Source organism: Peromyscus eremicus, chromosome 9 (genome assembly GCF_949786415.1).
Source record: "Peromyscus eremicus chromosome 9, PerEre_H2_v1, whole genome shotgun sequence".
NCBI lineage: Eukaryota > Metazoa > Chordata > Mammalia > Rodentia > Cricetidae > Peromyscus > Peromyscus eremicus.
Genome location: NC_081425.1, coordinates 112247558 through 112267279, shown reverse-complemented (window position 1 = coordinate 112267279; position 19722 = coordinate 112247558). Strand labels below are relative to the sequence as shown.

Genomic DNA, 19722 nt, shown 5'->3' with positions numbered 1-19722 from the left:
CACAATCCCACTTTCTCCATAAGATCCACCTCCTTGTCACCACTTGCTCCCCACAAATCGCCAGCCATCATGTCTATGATCATGCTGGGTGCAGTTTTTCCCCATGTTTAAATAACAAGATGGATGGATGGCTGTTGGCAGAGCTCCTACTGACTCCAAGCTACCACTTGTGCATCTGGTTTCTGTCTAGGGGCAAAGTCACCTGCTACCACTTTGTGCCACTTAAAACACACCTTCTTTTCCAGGCCACAAGCAACTAAACCTTTCCAGGTGGAGCCTCTTGGGACACAGACATTGCTCTCTCCCTTTTCCATTTTCCTGTGGGCGATTCTGGGAATTCTACAAGCACACTCTTAGTGCAAGCAGTTTCTAACAAGTGATCAATCAGTGGGACTTCTCCAATCCTTCCAACTCGACCCCAGCCCAGTCAGACAAAGCCCATAAAAACACTGGTGGCCATACTCCCAAATTTAGGCCTTGTTGCCTTGTAGAATTCCCAGTGGTTCTGCCCCCTGTGGCTCTATGAGTCCACACTGCTGTCTATTTTACCCAGTGACCAGTCTCTCTTGTTTTTAGGTGACCGAAGAGGCCTATGTCCCAGTGAGTGACATGAACGGCCTAGGCTTTAAGCCCTTTGACTTGGTGATTCCATTTGCTGTCAGGAAAGGAGAAATCACAGGTAAACCCTTGCGAGAGCTGCCTTACTCTTTATCCATTGTGTATGACTCTGCCATACTTCAGTCCTGGCTCCTTCCCCAGTGCCCCTGAGACTGTGGAACATGTTTCTCTGAAGAGGTGGTTTGTATATAGCTTGCATTACATTCTTGAAGAAACTTGTGTTTCTCCTCAGGGTAGTAACCACATCACTGCCACGTTTCTGTTCCCCCTTTTCCCTACTTTCTCTTATCCACTCACTTTTCCAAATATAGCTGGAAACACTGAGATCTGTCTTACAAGTCCCTTTCTGGAAGCCCAGCCTCTCTTTCATTCCTGCTTCTCTTATTAGTTTGTGGTCTTCTTGGATCCTCTTTGCACTTCTAATTTGCCTGTTGGAGACACCCTTCATTTATTTACGAGTTAGTTGTCTTCTGCATTTTCATGGAAACCAAGGGCAAGCCATAGAAAGTAAGTCTCAGTTTTCCCACCATGGTACTTGGCTGTTTAAAGCAGCATGAGTGTTCTGGGGTCTGAGAAACTTTGTAGTGAAGACATTTGTGCGTTACATCTGCTTTGTGGGGAAAGGTCACCAGTGACCGCACTGCCCTGTGTCCCTGTGTTCTCCAGGAGAGGTGCATATGCCTTCTGGAAAGAAAGCTACACCTGAGATCGTGGACAACAAAGATGGCACGGTCACTGTCAGATATGCCCCCACTGAAGTCGGACTCCACGAGATGCACATCAAGTACATGGGCAGCCACATCCCTGGTAAGTGAAATACAGCAGCTCTCTAGTCTCTTGGGCATCTGGTAAACTAAGGAGCTCTCTGTGGCAGGCCCAGGAATGTCGTATTGGCTTCCCTGTAAAAACAGCCTGAAAGTCTGCTTCCGGAAGAGAGAATACACCTCAGCATCCTGGGTCATAGGGCAGGGCCGTGCAGCTCTGGTTGTTTGTCTTTGTAACTGTGTTAAATGTGGCCAAAGGTCAAATACAAGGCAGGCTCAGGAAGTTTGCAGGCCTGGCTTGCACACCCTGTGGGGTGTGGGCCTTAGGACAGGGTCATATCTTAAGGCACAGGGGTTAGAAGAAGACAAATGGCCCCCCAGTAACTCCTTATTGGGGGCTAGCTTATGTTTCCTGGTCATCACCCAGCACAATGTTAGTCATCTTCAGTTTGCTCTTTGTAGTCATTTAAATATCTTCTAATTTAATATTTTGAGTAGGTAACATGATCATACCTATAACCTCCATCTGCCTTCTCCTTACAACTGATTGTTGGTAAATTTTATGTTCAAGTTTAGAAAATTTTTTTTTTTTTTTTTTGGTTTTTTGAGACAGGGTTTCTCTGTGTAGCTTTGCACCTTTCCTGGGACTCACTTGGTAGCCAAGGCTGGCTTCGAACTCACAGAGATCCGCCTGGCTCTGCCTCCCGAGTGCTGGGATTGAAGGCATGTACCACCACCGCCCGGCCAAGTTTAGAAAAATTTTAAGACCACATGCAAGTAAAAATACAGATTTAGCTTGGCAGTGGTGTGCACGCCTTTAATCCCAGAACTCAGGAGGCAGAGGCAGGAGGATCTCTGGTCTACAGAGCGAGTTCCAGGACAGCCAGGGGTACACAGAGAAACTCTGTCTTGAAAAAAAGAATACAGATTTAAAAATCTAGCTCTTTTTACCAAAAGGTAGTATCTTCACATCAGCCTTTTCCCTCTGACAGCACGTTGAGGGAAGCTGTGTAGGAAGCAGGTTTGTGTAGTGGTGCATCTTCACACCCTATAGCTTTCCCTCATCTGGGTGAGCCACTGTGTATGCATCTTGGTCACCACTGGGGATCATTTCAGCTTTTCTCACCATTGCTGTCATCACTCTTGTTGACAATCTTGGTATACCTGTGGGATTTGGTCCCCTGAGCATAAGTGCTGTGGGGCCACACAGGCCTTTGTAATTTGGATAGATTGTACTGTATTTCCCATCCTAGAACTGTTACATTTGGACCCCAGCAGTTAAGGAAAGCACCTGCCACTCCACACGCTTCCCAGTGGAGTCTACTTTGCAGTTGTTTCTTTGCCAGTCTGGTGATTTAAAAATGCATGGTATGTTGGTTTTTTTTTCCTTGACTGACATTGAGGCAACTTTACATATATTTAAGTGTTGTTCCCAGTTTTTTTCTCTGTGGACTGACTCTTCTTATTCTTTTTCCCATTAGAGAAATTATGTTTTTGAGGTAGGAGTTAAAAATACTTCTCTGAGTTTGCCACTTGCTTTAATTTATGTTCATAAGTATGTACAATACTTGTTTAAAGCAAAAATGTTGTTCTATTTAAATATACTAATGACATAGATACAGAGTTTAAAGACCAGTCACTTCTCAAGCTTCAGGCAGGCATTAGATATCTGTAAACTCACTTAGGAGGCTGAGGCCAGCCTGAGCTAACCAGTAAGACTATCTAAAACAGCAGCAAACTTTTCTTGGTCTTCACCCTTCCTCTCCATTGCCAGTGTGACTACCTTTTCAGAAGCTTCCTGTGTACCTACTAGCATACTTACATTTATTCTGTTAAAAGAATGGCTTAACAATTCTTTTCTGTTACTGTGTGTGTGCATGATATATATGTGTATGGGCACCCATACCAAAGTGTGCATGTGGAAGTGTTTCTGAGATTGGAGGGATGTTAATCTGAGTATTCCATTATTGCAACATGGAAGTCAGAGGAAAATTTTGTAGAGTTAATTCTCTCTTTATACCTTTTCTAGGGATCACATGCAGGTCATTAGGTTTGCATAAGTTTTTTTTACCTGCTGAGCCATCATAACAGCCCCTCTGAAATAATATCAATGTTGTATATAAAGACAGTTTGCTTTGTCTCTATTTAATGTGACACACCATGGTTAATCTCTCAAGTTAACACACATGGATTCTTTAATGTTCTGTGGGTAGATCAACTCCCTGTTCTTAGATGCTGAAGTCTTTCCTGAGTTGCACATGAATCCTAGGAATTAAAACACTTTAATAGGGATGGGAATGGCAGTGGACAAAGAGGACCACTGTGGGGTCCATTTTTCAAGATGATCTTCCTAGATCAGGAGGTCTTACATTTTGAATGGCATGACACAAAGCCTTTGCTCTAGTAAACAGCTCCTACCTCCACATGATACAGATGCTTCTTTCTCATTTGCCAAGCTGAGATTAAATCTCCTACATCAGCTCCCACCTGCCCCTCAGGTCTAGAACAGCCTCTGCCTGCTAATAGATGAACATTAAGGTACTGCCTGTTATCTGAGGTAGCCATTTACCATTTAATGTTTCCCAATCTTGTTTCTGTCCTTGGCAAATGCAGAGAGCCCTCTCCAGTTCTATGTGAACTACCCCAACAGTGGGAGTGTGTCTGCATATGGTCCAGGCCTTGTGTATGGAGTAGCCAACAAAACTGCCACATTCACCATCGTCACGGAGGATGCAGGAGAAGGTACTGCATGGTTTATATGTTTATGTACTTGTAGCCTTCCATTTGGAGAGATAATGAACATGATTGAAACATGCTGGACATGGTGACACACATGTAGTTTCAGATACTCAGGCTGACGTGGGAGTATCACTTGAGCCAAGGAGTACAAAACCAACATGAGCCATATATAGAGAAAAACCTCATCTCAAAAGAAAAAAAATCACTATTATATGATAGTATTTGTCTCATTATTTTCTCTCATATAAAAATCCGCCTCCTACCCAAAATAGGAATGTTTAAATTCTTATGATCTGAATGAAATCTGATTTTATTATAAACTATTTCATGTGACTCTCTGAGAATTCAAGTGAGCTTTTGGTTGAAAATGGTTTTATTTTTGTTCATTTTGCTCATTAGTCCTCTGGACCTCCCACAAGTTATTTAGCTGTACATTCTTGCTGAAGTGCTCTTGCCGACCACAATATTGAGATTCCTAAGCCTGTGGTTCTGATGGTGGCATCCACCCTGACCACTGTGACAGTCTGTGCTAGCCCATCCTGTGTATGTTTGATGCATAGCATTCTGTCTCATCTTTATGTCTCGGATCCTGGAGAGCTGGAATTACTTAAGCAGGTGGTACAGGTGCAGTCCACAGTGGTGTGTTTTCCCAATAGGCTTTCCCCTGTAGATTACATTGTTTTGATACTCATGGAATGTGTCAGTCTTCTGTCCCTAGTGTCAGGGTCCCTATGGATGAATTGTCCCTATGGAAATAAGGAGACTCTCTCTAACTGCTCTCCTTTCATGCTCCCACTCACAGGTGGTCTGGATTTGGCCATTGAAGGACCCTCAAAAGCAGAGATCAGCTGCATTGACAACAAAGACGGAACATGTACAGTGACCTACTTGCCCACCCTGCCAGGCGACTACAGTATCCTGGTCAAGTACAATGACAAGCACATCCCTGGCAGCCCCTTCACTGCCAAGATCACAGGTAGGGAGGTTGTCCAGCTTACAGGAACTTCTCATGGGAGGTTGAGCTGTGCCTGACCCACCCCCTCTCATCAACCTGGAATGGCAAGCTAGTCACTTAGGTTTCACAGACTCAGGAGAAACCAAGTCCCGGGCTCGGGGTGTCTAAATCCCTCCTTCTCTCATAATGAAGAAAAAACAAAAGTTACCCCCTAGAAATCAAGCCCTCAGCTACAGGCTTCAAGATAATACTGACAGCTGAGTGCAGGAAATGAAGAGGCCTATCAGCATTGTACTACATAAGATATCTACTCCTTTCTACTGATCAGAAAACTGAAGTTTGGAGAGAAAGCCATTTAGTCAAGTTCACTGGTATTCAGAGGCGAGTTGTCCCATTCCATGGCCTGTGCTCCTGGCCTCTGCTCTGCTTGCTGGTTTGGAAATATACAGTGGGTTTTCAGGAAGATGTGCAAATCAAGGTTCTTGCTGCCTCCAAGGTACTTAGACCTGTTTGAAGCAAGTAGCAACACTGTGGGGAGAGGGATTCATGATTATCTGGGAAATTCCCAAGGGCATGGCAGCAGGTGGGAACTGCCTTCTCTTGCCAAAGATTCCTTTAATTTTTTTCTTTTAATTCACAATACAAAGTAATGACTTTTATTATGAAATTTTCATACATATGTCATTGCACTTTGTTCTAGTTCATTCTCTTCCCTCATTGCCCTCTCCCACTGCCTGCCTCTCAATTGCCCCCCTTCCTGTTTTTATTTTGCATATATTCTATTATTTTCATTTCACCTACCTACCCATCTCTTAAGATAGCTTCTTTCCATTTCATGGTCCCCTTTCTAGTTTCCTTCTCCCCCCACCCCCAACACACACACACACACACACACACACACACACACACACACACACACACACAGAGTATGTGATGGAAAATATGTGGTATGATCTTTCTGAGTCAGGCTAATTTAATTTAATAAGATGACTTACATCCATCTGTTCTTCTGCAGATATCCTGATTTCATTTTTTAAATATTGTTCATTCAGTATATGCAGCACATTTTCTTTATCCTTTCATCTGTTGATGGGCATCTAGGCTGGTTCTGTTTTCTAACTGTTGTGAATAGAGCAGCAAGGAACTTGGATGTGCAGGTATTTCTGTGGTGTGTTGGTTTAGAGTCTTTCAGGAGTGATATAAATGGGTCAGTTGGTAAATCTACTTCAATTTTTTGAGAACCTTATGCACTGACTTTCATAGTGGGCTGCATCAGTTTACATTCTCACCAGCAGTGAATAAGGATTCCTCTTGCTAGCATTACTTGTCCTTTGAGTTATTGATGATAGCCATTCTGATTGGTGTAAGATAGAATCTCAAAACAGACCAGGTGGTGGTAACCTTTAAGCCCAGCACTCAGAAGACAGGCAGATCGCTGAGTCCGAGGACAGCCTGGTCTCTACAGAGCAAGTTCCAGGACAGCCAGGGCTTCACAGAAAAACCCTGTCTCAAAAAAAATAAAAAATAAAAAACCCAAGCCGGGCGGTGGTGGCTCACGCCTTTAATCCCAGCACTCGGGAGGCAGAGGCAGGCGGATCTCTGTGAGTTCGAGGCCAGCCTGCCTGGTCTACAAAGCAAGTTCCAGGAAAGGCTCAAAGCTGCACAGAGAAACCCTGTCTCGAAAAACCAAAAAAAAAAAATAAAAATAAAAATAAAAAACCCAAGGTGGGGGAATCTCAAAACAGGTTTAATTTGCTTTTTCCTACTACCTAAGGATATTGAGCACTTTTTAAAAATATTTATTTACCACTTGTATTTCTTTTGAGAACTGTTATTAAGCAATATATTTATTTTTTATTTTTACTGTTTAATTTCTTGAAGTTCTTTATGTATTATGCATATTAAAGCCCTACTTGATGTGTATTTAGACCAAGTTTTTTCCCAGTTCTATAGATTGTCTCTTCACTCTGGCATTTTGTTTGCTGTGCAGAAGCTGTTTAATTTTATGTAATACCATTTGTCAATTTGGGGATTATTTGCCATGCTATTGGAACCCTTTATAAAACTTTTTTCCTATTTCCTCCTGCAGTTTCCAAGTTTCTAGTTTCACCTTGAGGTCTTTGGTCCCTTTTGAATTGAGTTTTGAGCAGAGTGAGAGATTGATATTTAGTTTCATTCTTCTGTATGTCAAAGATTCCTTTAAAAGTTAGTTCATGAATATTTGCAGCTCAGGTTCCTTCCAGCTTCTTGTCTTCCTTTGAATCAGTCATAACCACCCATCATCCTCCTACATTGATCATGAAACACTTATTGTCAGAGGCACATGCTTATTGTATACCTGTGGATAATAGATTCTTGACTGTTCATCTCTAAGTGCCGTGTGGACTATGTGCTCTGGACAGCTGGAACTAAGCTAGCACATGTGATAGGAGCTGTGTTGGCTTTTTTTTTCAGATGATAGCAGACGCTGCTCACAAGTGAAGCTAGGATCAGCTGCCGACTTCCTTCTGGACATCAGTGAGACTGACCTCAGCACACTGACAGCCAGTATTAAGGCCCCATCTGGACGTGACGAGCCCTGTCTACTGAAGAGGCTGCCTAACAACCACATTGGTGAGCTTTGGACTGCCTTCATGGTGGGGTAAGCAGGGACTCCTCACTCTTCCCTTAGGAAGTGGGTAGTACATTGCAGTATGCTACAGTAAACCTGTATGTGTATGCCTCTGCATTTGTGTTAACATCCCTGGATACTGGGTTGTTGCAAAGTAAGGGACTCCTATTTCTAATTTTGAGAATATACCATCATATTAGCTACTTTTCTCATTGGTGTGACAAAATACCCAACAAAAGCAGCTGAAGAAAGGAAAGGTTTGTTTGGACTTAGGGTTCAATGGTACATCGTGGTAGGGTTATGAAAGGTGACAGAGCAAAACAGCTTGTCACATGGTATCTTTGTTAGGGTCTCTATTACTGTGAAGAGACACCATGACTACAGCAACTCTTATAAAGGAAAACATTTAATTGTGGTGGCTCACTTATAGTTCAGAGGTTCAGTCCATTGTCAACATGGCAGGAAACAAGGCAGCATGAAGGCAGACATGGTGCTGGAGAGGAGCTAAGAGTTCTTACATCTTGATTTCATAGGCAACAGGAATTGGTCTGAGATACTGGGTGTGGCTTGAGCATATATGAGAACCTCAAAGCCTGCCTCTACAGGGCACACTTTTTCCAAGACCACACCTACTCCAACAAGGCCACACCTCCTAATAGTGCCACTCCCTTTGGAGGTCATTTTATTTCAAACCTCCATGAGTGGCATCCGCAGTCAGGAAGCAGAGACAGATGAACACTGGTGCTCAGTTTGACTTACTTTATACAATCCAGAACCCAGCCCATGGGTGCTGCTGCCAACTTTAAGGTTGGTTCTTCCCACCTGAGTTAACCTAATCAAGAAATGCCCTCGACAGACACATCCTGGATTATTCTATATCCAGTCCAGTTAACACATTCTGTCATAACCATTCTCCTCCCCAACTTCTCCCTCATCCTTTCTCTACCTCCACTTACAAACCTCCACCTGTGTTCTGGTCCAGGTATTTCTTTCATCCCACGAGAGGTTGGTGAACATCTAGTCAGCATCAAGAAGAATGGCAACCACGTGGCCAACAGCCCTGTATCCATTATGGTGGTCCAGTCTGAAATTGGTGATGCACGCCGTGCCAAAGTCTATGGCCGAGGCCTGTCAGAAGGCCGAACTTTTGAGATGTCTGACTTCATTGTGGACACAAGAGATGCAGGTCTGTGAAGTAGTTTCATGAGAAATGCCTAGAGCTTGTAACAACTGGTTCATCTTTCTGTACTGCCAACTCTTTATCTCTAAACCTTCAGCCTCTGAGATATGAGTGATTCTACCTGAATCACAAGAGTGGGAATTTGTTTTATAGAGAAAAAACTGAGACACATGGGGATTATAACTCCATCTGTTTCTTAGATCCAAACCCAGATCCAAAAGGTCTCATAGGTGCCTTTTCTATTATGTGTACTATATCATTTTCTCAGTTCCCAGGGTCTTCTGGTCTCCTCCTAAGCAGAGTATGTTGGATTAGTTGAGCAGTGCTTTGGACAAAATAAGGCATACCACTCCCTTCATCTCTCTTTGAGCTGCTTTGAGTTAGATTTGCCTCTCAAGCCATACACATCCCAGTGCCTTGCTCTTCTGTCTTCCTGAGTGGCAGTGGCAGTGGCAGTGGCAGCCACATTGGTGAGCTCTAGACAAAGTTAGAATCCCAGAGCAGAGATTGAAAAATCTCTGCGCTACTCAGTGCTCACTGTTGAGATTTCATGCTGTTGAACTTTTGGGGTCTGATGGAGCTGTTTGTTGTTTGAAAACTCAGATAACCCCTTGAGACAATACAGGCATTTATTGAGGGGCATATAGTTGCTCAGGACACATGTTCAAATGAGACATTGGTAGATACCTTCAAGGAAGGAGTTGTCTTAAAGCCATGGTCAGCAAATTATCCTGCTAGAGCCCTTAGCTTGCTCCTTTGCCTCCAGCTCACCAAGCTGGATACTTTCTGCTGTTTGGAAATTATTCCAATATCAAGGGTTAGGTATCCCTTCTGCATTCATCACACGCCTCTCTCAGAAGCTGTTTTAGAACAAGCTGCTGTGTTGCAGGTTATGGTGGCATATCCTTGGCAGTAGAAGGACCCAGCAAAGTGGACATCCAGACAGAGGACCTGGAGGATGGTACCTGCAAGGTGTCCTACTTCCCCACTGTGCCTGGGGTCTATATCGTCTCCACCAAATTTGCTGATGAACATGTGCCTGGTATGAGACCCCTCTGCCTTCCCTCTGTAATACTTAGGTTTTCAGTAAATGCCATCCATGCCTCTGTCAAGGCTGCTCACAGGGGCCTTCTTGGTCTTGCAGGAAGTCCATTCACTGTGAAGATCAGTGGTGAGGGAAGAGTCAAAGAGAGCATCACTCGGACCAGCCGGGCTCCATCTGTGGCCACAGTTGGCAGTATCTGTGACCTGAACCTAAAGATCCCGGGTGAGTGTGGGGAGCTAGTGGAACAGGGCAGCAGCCAGCACCTTGGGACCAAACACAGGCATGGCCTAGAGCACACTGTCCACCGTTGCACTGGGAACATTTTCATTTTACAATTTCTCTTAGTTTTGTTTTTTTTTTAAAGGGGAGGGGGGTCTCAATATGTAGCACAGAGTGGCCTCAAACTTGTGGTTCTCCTGCCTCAGCCTCTCCCGTACTAGGGCTACAAGCTAAGGACACCATAATGAGCATTTTGTTTTTCACAGAGGCTGATTTAGGAAAAATGTGCTTACCTCTTACCTTTTTCCTTCCAAATGAAAATAGTTTTGTTGCATTGCCTAAGGGGAACATAGATCTGCTTTTAGATTTACTCTTTGCCAATGAAAATAATGTCAGTGAGAAACATAATCCTACTGATGCCAATATCTGGAAGTATTTAGGAGGTGGAACCTAGCTGCAATTCATCTTTTTTATCCTTAACATGAGAACTAGACCTTTGCTACAAAGCTGGGTGGGCCCCATTGAGCTGCTTCATGGTAAATTGTTTTTCTCAGAGGCTGCATGCACTGTAAGCAGGCCAACAGCCTAGCTAAAATGTGGCTGGGGTCTTTACGTACAGAGAATCCCTGTGTCAGTGAAAGCATCAAGACTCCTCTACCCATAAACTGGCAGGGCCTGTGGAGTTGCACAGACTGGAGAAGGGAAAGGAGGAGGAGATATCTATATTGGTAAAGTCTTTGCTGCACAAGTATGAGGACTTGAGTTCTATCTCCAGAACTTACATTTGGAAAAAAAGGAAAACCAGGTGTGATGGTGCCTGTGTATGTGATCCCAGCACTGGAGGTGCAGAGATAGAAGGCCTAGGGCTCACTGACCAGGCAGTGTAGCTAAATTGATCTCAGGCCAATGAGAAACACTGTCTTAAAAAACAAGGTGGATGGCTCCTACAGAACAAGACTGTCCTCTGGCCTATGTGCTCACACACACGAATGTATGCATCCATTCATATGCACCTGAAAACATACACATGCACAAGATGCACATGTCTGATCTTAGGAGGAAGGAGGCTCTTTCCCAGCACTTCACATTCTCTTTTCCCTCCCTTCTTAGCCATAGTCAGTGGGTTCTTATACATGTACATCATAGTTCAGTGTGAATATAGTTAACATCTCATTACTGTAGTCAAGATCACTTTTTTAAAACTGTTATTTGAATGTGATGGCACACAGTTCATGTGCTTCAAGATGGAGGAAGATGGGTGGCCAGGACAGGGGTTGCTGGCCGGTGCATTTGGACATGGCCACGCTTTGGTAAACTATCCTCCAAAAATATATCGGATCCTGTTTCTCTGCATCATCCACCAGCAGGAAACACTCTCATTCATTCTGCTGGGAAACTCTGGTATCACCATTTTAGTCTTCTCTCTTTTTTTTTTTTTTTTTTTTTTTTTTAAGATTTATTTCTTTATTATGTATACAATGCTCTGCCTGCATGTATCCCTGTACACCAGAAGAGGGCACCAGATCTCATTATAGATGGTTGTGAGGCACCATGTGGTTGCTGGGAATTGAACTCAGGACCTCTAGAAGAGCAGTCACTGCTCTTAACCTCTGAGCCATCTCACCAGCCCTAGTCTTGTCTCTTAAGATTACTTATGATGTGGACTTTGCTTTGCTCTCCACTTTCCATTTTGCAAATTACCCGTTGTCTTCTCTTTGTGGACTCTCACTTGAATACTGGTTTCTGAGCAGTGTTGACATCTGTGTTAAGCCTCTTCTGGCTCTTGGTCGTTCTTTTCAGTTACTTGATAGCAGAGGAGTCTGCAGGAGACACTCTCCCTCATTTTCCACTCAGTCCCCTCTCATCTGTTAAGAGTGGGGAGAGTTCATTTGTTCCTGGGGACCCAGGCCACACTGGGTATCTTAGTCACAAAGTAGCATATCTTGACAACTAATAGACATTCACTTCTCCCAGCTCTAGAAGCTGTGCCTCAAATTGAACTAGCATGAGTAGATTCCTTTTTCTGGGTTGCAGATGCCCAACTTGTATGTTCATGTGGTGAAAGGAGAGAGAAGAGCTTGCTGGGGACCCACCTAATGGCACTAAGTCATCATGAGGACTCCACTTAGCCCATTGTATCTGGGTTTTCTCCCGTGTGCCTCTCTAGAGCCATTATTCTGTGGGGTAGAGTTTGCCAGAGGAATTTGGCAGAAGCATGGATATTGGGTCCATAGCATGGCATGACTACTCCTCAACCTCTCTTCCTTTCTCTGTCCATAGGATACAGAATCATGAACTGCTACACGGTGCAGTTTTATTTGGGCTCTAGGTGATGGCAACATCCAGTGCCACCCACTTGTCTACTCCGTGCCAGTGCAGGCACAGTTGTCTGTGTGACGTGAGCAGCTTATAACAGACATGATTGCTTCCTGGTGCTTGTAACCCAAGGCATTGCTTTTCTGAGAGTGTGGCCTCTTGACCTCTGTTTGCTGACAGCTTTGCTCAAGCATGGTTCCTCCTTTGCCATTGAGACTGGCATGTGTTCACTTTGTCTCTGGATGCATTTGACCTTGCTGCCTGGAAGAAGCACCGAAGCTTGACAATAAGAGATGAAGGCTCTTTGGGCCAGTCAGAGGGCCCAGTGGCCAAGGGTACCTGCTGCTAAGCCTGATGACCTAAGTTGGATTCCCTGGGCCCACATGTTGGAAGGAAAGAAACAACTGCAAGTTGTCCTTTGACTTCTACATGTATACTGTGGCTCATATATATACATACATATATACACATACATACATACAGAATACATACATTATTTAAACTGTAAAAGAGAGAGATAGGAAGGCTGTTGTGTTTTCTACCTTCTCTCTATAGAGAAGAACTTGTCTATGCATGACAGATGGCACATCACTTTTTCATAGAAACACATGGGTTTTATTACATACTGTACCTTCCAGCATAGGTCCTAGTTTGAAGTTGCCATGTAGAGGTAACTGGGCTCCAGCCAGGAAAGCTGTTGACATATCTAAATGGGACAGGAAGCTTTAGTGTCCCTAGAAGGCTATCAGTACTGGTAGGGCCTGCCCTTCATGCTGGCCACAGGAGGGCAGGCCTCTAGCCCGAAAGGGAGTCCAAGCACCTCACACCTCTGGGCTGTACCTGCCTCACCCTTCTCTGCTTGCCCTATGTGCTCTGCCTGGCCCCAGGCCATTGCCCTAACTCTCTTCTCCCAACTTTCTACTCTCAGAAATCAACAGCAGTGACATGTCTGCCCACGTCACCAGCCCCTCTGGCCATGTCACCGAGGCGGAGATTGTGCCTGTGGGGAAGAACTCCCACTGTGTCCGATTTGTGCCCCAGGAGATGGGCGTTCACACAGTCAGTGTGAAGTACCATGGACAACATGTAACAGGAAGCCCCTTCCAGTTCACCGTGGGGCCCCTTGGTGAAGGGGGTGCCCACAAGGTTCGAGCAGGAGGCCCTGGCCTGGAGAGGGGAGAAGCAGGCATCCCAGGTAAGAATTTGGGAAAGGTCTTAACTAGCAACAAGTAAGTTTACACTGTATCCACTGCTCTAAAGAGATAAATTCCAGTGGGTGGCTATAAGGGACATTCCTTATTCAAAGCTTTTAAAGCTAAGATTAGGAATTGCTCACCTACACAAAGCCAGACAGGCTTAGATAGATTTTTCTGAGTCTAACATTAGTGTACATTAAGTCTCTTAAGAGGAGAGCAGTAACTATTTCCAGTGCATTTCTTAAGAACTGGTGTTCTGTGTAACACACTAGAATGCTGCAAAACTAATTTGAGGGGTCCCCTCTTGCCATGGCTACTGTGGGAAGAAGTATGGGGGAATCTGAACACTCATCCTCTTCTGGTTTGGTTTGGTTTGGTTTGAGTGTATTCCCTGCTGCCACATTCCACATGAACTTCATGGTTGTCGGGGGTGCTTCAGAAACTGCAATGATGGCCTTTGCCTGGGACCTGCTTGGGGCTAGGGCAGAAGGAAAGTGCTGGCAAGAGTCTGGACCTGTGCTGCTGGCTGAGCTAGAAGAGGGGCAGGGGCTATCAGGCTCTCTCACTAACCGGGTGTTTCTTTGCTCTCAGCCGAGTTCAGCATCTGGACCCGGGAAGCAGGTGCTGGAGGCCTTTCCATTGCTGTGGAGGGCCCTAGCAAGGCCGAGATTACATTTGATGACCATAAAAATGGGTCATGTGGTGTGTCTTATATTGCCCAAGAACCTGGTATGTACTCAAGGGTTGACTTAGGATGTTTTTCTTGCTTGGAGATGGTTTAGTTGCCAGGATCATAAATTTATCAAGTTAGGTCAACAGGCATTTGTGTGTGGGGGCACATGGGAGAGCCTTCTAGAACTTCAAATGTACAAAACAGGCCTCCAAGAGATGAGGATCCTTGTTCTTTCTCATCATCTCTTGTCTTTTACTGGTGGTCTCTGCTTGCTTCTTTCAAATGCTTCATTCTGTCTACCAGTCAGCCAGCCATTCTGCCTGCAGGGGACCTGTAGCTGGTTTGGCTACTCTTAGAGAGTGGCCTTGACATCTGAGAACCCAGGCTTTGTCACCTTTTGTGTGCCTGAGACCCTTTGGACATCTGATAAAACCTGTCCTCAAGATAGTTTTTTGGCGTACACAACATAAAGTACATCAGATCATAAAAGAAATCAATTCTATTTAAGTAACTGTTGTGGGAGACAGGTGTGGTGGCCTGTGCCACCTGGGAGACTGAGGTAAAATGATTGCCATGACTGTGAAACCAGCCAGAATCTTATATAGTGAGCTCCAGGCTGACTTGGGCGCAAAGTGAACCTTGTCTCAAATAAATAAAACTATATTAAAATATAGTTACCAAATACATAGTAGTGAAATCTACATGACTTTATTAATATGCTAAATTATAATAAAATTTGGTGAAGGTACATTGATCTTAACTGCAAAGTAGTGATGAGTGTAAGTGATAATGTCAAGATAGCTATAATGCTTAAAATGGAATGAAAACATCTTGATATATAATGTATAATATTGGTGATACAAGGCACAGGTACTTCTCATGTACTGTGTTTTCTAGTTGATATTTCTAATGACAAATCCTTTCAGTTAGAGATTAGTGAAAATATGGATGCAACTGCTTTTCCTATTCAAGCTCCTGGGTCTCTGAAATCTTATACACAGCCGACCCTGTAAACTCAGGTCAAGAATCTCTGACCTTACCCAACTAAAAAAATCCTACTGTCTCAGTGTTAGCCAGGTAACCCTCTATCGGCCAGTCAACTGTAGCCTTAGGAGTGCTAGTCTCTGAAGACATTTGAGCCCAGCTTAAGCCAGTGGCCAATATGGAAATACCTTTCTGAAATGGAAAAACCTTTCCTATCCCAACAGGTAACTACGAGGTATCTATCAAGTTCAACGATGAGCACATCCCCGACAGCCCCTACCTGGTACCCATCATCGCACCCTCAGACGACGCTCGCTGCCTCACTGTTATGAGCCTTCAGGTGAGACGCAAGGAAGCATCCATCTCCTTGGCCACAGGCCGACCAGTGAGGCTCCTGGACTCCTGAGGCCACTTTAACCCTTTGTTGGGTTCTAAACCCTTATTGACAGTTGGCACCCAGATGTTGCCAGTCATAGGGTAGCAGTCCTGTGGCAGGGTCACCTCCTTATGCCCTCAGGACAAAAGACAGTTTGAGGAAGCACAAACAGACTTGGTGAACAATACACCTTACCATTCAGGGACAAGTTTGCTTATAAATATTTATTCAAGAGAAACAAAGGAAGCCTGTGAATCATTGGTTAAGGGAGCAGAAGGGCTTTCAGAACAGAACAGATAATGCTCACAGTCTAGTGATTTGTAGCTATAATGATTGTTGGCTTCCTTTCCCTAAAGTTAACTGCAATTTTTTTTAATTAGGGTGCTTTGTTTATGATAAGTGTATGAGGAACTATGCTGAGAACTTTCTCAGTGTTACTTTAGTAAAGCCTTGCAGCACCCTGATAGGCAGCTTCTCTTGACCTAATTTTAAAGATGGTACAGAGTGATTCTAGTGAGGAACCACCTAGTATGAGGTGGCAGAGTGAGATCTCTGTCCCCAAAATCCTGCTCCCCTGTGATTGTGACTGCACTTCGCTTCAGTCTCTCCACACTAATATGGAGGTACATGAGTGTCCAGTCTACTAGAATGGCAGGTGTCCATGCTAACATATACAGACACACACAGACAGGGTTACATTATCACCAGGGCCAAATTGAGAATCAATGGAGCTCAAGACACTGAACTTTTTTGAATTAAGAGAAGCAAGTAGGTTGTAGAGTAACACCAGAATACCCAAATTTAGTTTTTAGTTAATGGGGTTTCTAAATTGCTTTAGTTATCCCAGTTCTTAAAAACAAGTATTTTTAGAATTGGTTAAAATCCAATCTTGCATTTGGAATGTGTCATAGAGCAACTAGTTGCACTTTTGGTTTACGTTCAAGAAAGATTCCAATCTTATGCTGGCCGAGAAACTTGGACTGCTGCTAGTTAGAGACCCAGATGGAAGCCACACCAGAATCCCAGTCTACAGATTGATGAGGTCTCAACTGGAGAGCCCCAGAGGTCCTAACTGGTCGCTGTGATGTAGATGTCTTTCTTGTGTTTCATTTAAAGGCTTCTTAACAGGAGTTTCTTTTGTGGCCGACTTAACTAAAACCTATAGAGGGAGATAAACACAGCATTTGTTGAGGGCAGAGAACTGCCCTCCTGCATCTCGAAGATCTCTTTTCAGATCTTTAGAGGCATTTATCTCCCTCTTGAGGATTAAGCGGCAACAGACTCAGGTAACAAAGATGACTGTTCTCAAAAGCTGGTTCTGAGCGGTCCTCTCCAGCAAACTTCTTCTGTGCCTTCCTGTCACAGTTTGCTCAAAGTATTTCAGTAAGTATGTAGTCACTCCTTGCCGAGGGATATGTAAATTATTTATCAGGGCCTCAGTGGAGGCCTGAACAACATCTGGTACTGGTTAGACGTGAGAAACATGTTTTGTTTTATCTGGCTTTTTAGACTTTGTAGAAAAGTGGAGTTGGCTGGCACTTTGTGGGAAGGAGAGAGTGTAGGGGTGATCTGGAAATTAAAGAATCCTTAAGTTTGTATTATGTCTGCTGTCCCCAGGCTGTAACCTCCATACAGCAGAGTTCATAGAACTCTCCGCATACTCCACATCTCCATAGTGTAGTTTAATAGTCACTAGCCACATGTGGCTGCTGAATTAAGATGCAGCTAGAGAAACTGAATTTTTGTCATATAATTTGAAGTGCTTTAAGTTGATGTGTTTTGGCCTGAGGGTAGGGACTAACCCATGGGACATAGTGTTGTTAGAGCCTGCTTGGACCAGTGTTCAACCTCCTCATGGTATTTCTAAAAACATTGTCAGAATCTGCATTTTAATTGTGTTCTGGATGACTCCTTTACATACTAAGTGTGAGTCCTACTGCATCTGAGGAATGACTGGCTGATCTAGCAAGTTCAAGCCAAAACTGGAGCATATAAAAACCTTTCCTGGATAGCATGGGCCAATCATAATAAAAAATGTTGCTTTGTTTTAAGTACCTAGTGCTTAAGCCATTCCTAAGACAGGATGAAAGTGAAACCGACCCAGGAAAGAACAAAGACCATACATTTTGGATTTGCATATTTGTGAAGCAGAGGCAACTTCTAAATACATATTAGTATTTAACAATGTGCTGACATTTTTGGAGTCTTCTCATGTATGGGCCAGGCCCTAGGCTGAGTCTTTATCATAATTTCATGTGCTCTTCATAACAGTTCCCTGAAATAGGGCCAGTTAGTTTGTGCATTTTACAAGCAAGGAAATTGAGACTCAGATTTAACAACTTTGTTTTATTACTAAGAAAAAGTAGTTACGCAAAGTGCAGCCTACTTTATACATGTAGCCCTTTATACTTGTATCAAAAGTGCTGCCCATTCCTGCACTTGAATTAAAAAATAATAACAAAGAAAGCAAACATAGTATTTGTTTGGCTCATGTCATGAAACCTGTTCCCAGACTCCTCCTAAAAAGGAATCTGATGATGGGGGGCTGGGGGGGCGGTGACGACTTACCTGGAAAGACCTGAGTGTTTTGGACTGGAGTGTCTCAAGTCTCCAATCTCAGAACCATCTCTCCCACCCTGAATGTTTTTAGTATAAGCGTGCAGTGTGTGTTTCTGTTTACTAGTAGAAATGTGGAAGCATCAGCAGCCCAGTTTCATTGCCAAGTGTTGTTTGGGAGAGTATTCTGAGCCTACAACATGAGAATTCCCACCTGGAACCCTACCTTGGGTCAGTGTGTGTGCTTCTGAGCAGGAACACCAGTTGCCATTTATTAATTTATTTATTAAATTCTCAGGAATCAGGATTAAAAGTTAACCAGCCAGCGTCCTTTGCTATAAGGTTGAATGGTGCAAAAGGAAAGATTGATGCAAAGGTGCATAGTCCCTCAGGAGCGGTGGAAGAATGCCACGTGTCTGAACTAGAGCCAGGTAAGCATCAGGGCTGGCATGGGGGTCTCAACATCAGTGTTTCCAGCAGAACTTCCTACCACTGTGCCTCCTGGGGCAGAACTCTCCAGCCATCATACTGCCAGAGTCTTCAAGTCCTTTCTGCTGCTGCTAGACATCATTCATAAAATAGGGTAGACACATTGCCAGGAATAAGGAGACTTTTGTCTTGTGACATTAGTGCCCTTCTTCTCTCCTTTCTTTAAACAAATTCTCCTTTATTTTCTGTTACTTTTATCAGATTCCTTTTACATACATGACAGTCACAATTTTCAATTGTACTTTAACAAAACCATACAGTTTTATTGTATTGTTGACTTTATGGCATGAGTAAGGATATTTTATCTTACTCCAAGAGAATCTAGGTCTCTAGGGCTTGATACCTCAGATTTATGGGGCTCTCTGATGTCAATCAACTTTAAAGAGGCTACTTGTCAATGAACGTTTATTATATGTTAGAGATTTGGCAAGAAGGTAAAGCTAGTTAATATACAATTCTAGCCTCAAAACACTACTCATGTTAGTACGTACCTATTAATCTTAATATTTGAAAAACTGAAGCAAGAAAACTTCAAGTTCAAGGCCAGCCTGGGCTACATAGTAAGGCTCTATCTCAAAACAAAAATAAAAACAAACAAACAAAAAGCAGTTTTAAAAAAAACAACTAGTAGTTGGAGAGATGGCTCAGAGGTTAAGAGCACTGGCTGCTCTTCTGGAGGTCCTGAGTTCAATTCCCAATAACCACATGGTGACTCACAACCATCTACAATGAGATCTGGTGCCCTCTTTTGGCCTGCAGGCATACATGCAGGCAGAGCACTGTATACATAATAAATAAACAAACAAACAAACAAATAAATAAATAAATGGGTTTTTTGTTTTTTTTTTTTTTTAAAGCAACTAGTTCTAGCCAAAATTAGTCAGAATGAGGCAAAAACCTGCAGATTGGAGACATCCCTAAGTGATACCATAGGAAAACCAAGAAGCAGATGGTAAGGATGTGAGTAGAGGCGAGACACTTTTTGCTTTCGCAAGGTCAGG

The 19722-nt window shown here is 43.6% G+C and overlaps 1 protein-coding gene across 4 annotated transcripts in view; it reads left to right on the top strand.

Moving 5' to 3' along the window:
- Positions 1–19722, top strand: part of Flnb (filamin B) — a 151842-nt gene that overhangs the window by 121152 nt on the left and 10968 nt on the right. For 3 of the 4 annotated variants that reach the window (XM_059274276.1, XM_059274275.1, XM_059274274.1), the window contains 12 exons: positions 577–679; positions 1285–1425; positions 3996–4124; positions 4924–5097; positions 7531–7689; positions 8670–8873; positions 9757–9909; positions 10012–10134; positions 13376–13642; positions 14235–14372; positions 15525–15640; positions 18531–18663. In XM_059274276.1, the coding sequence (XP_059130259.1) occupies positions 577–679; positions 1285–1425; positions 3996–4124; positions 4924–5097; positions 7531–7689; positions 8670–8873; positions 9757–9909; positions 10012–10134; positions 13376–13642; positions 14235–14372; positions 15525–15640; positions 18531–18663 (1840 nt within the window). Of the gene's footprint in view, positions 1–576; positions 680–1284; positions 1426–3995; positions 4125–4923; positions 5098–7530; positions 7690–8669; positions 8874–9756; positions 9910–10011; positions 10135–12411; positions 12461–13375; positions 13643–14234; positions 14373–15524; positions 15641–18530; positions 18664–19722 lie in introns of those variants that run through there. The other variant, XM_059274277.1, reaches the window with a different exon arrangement.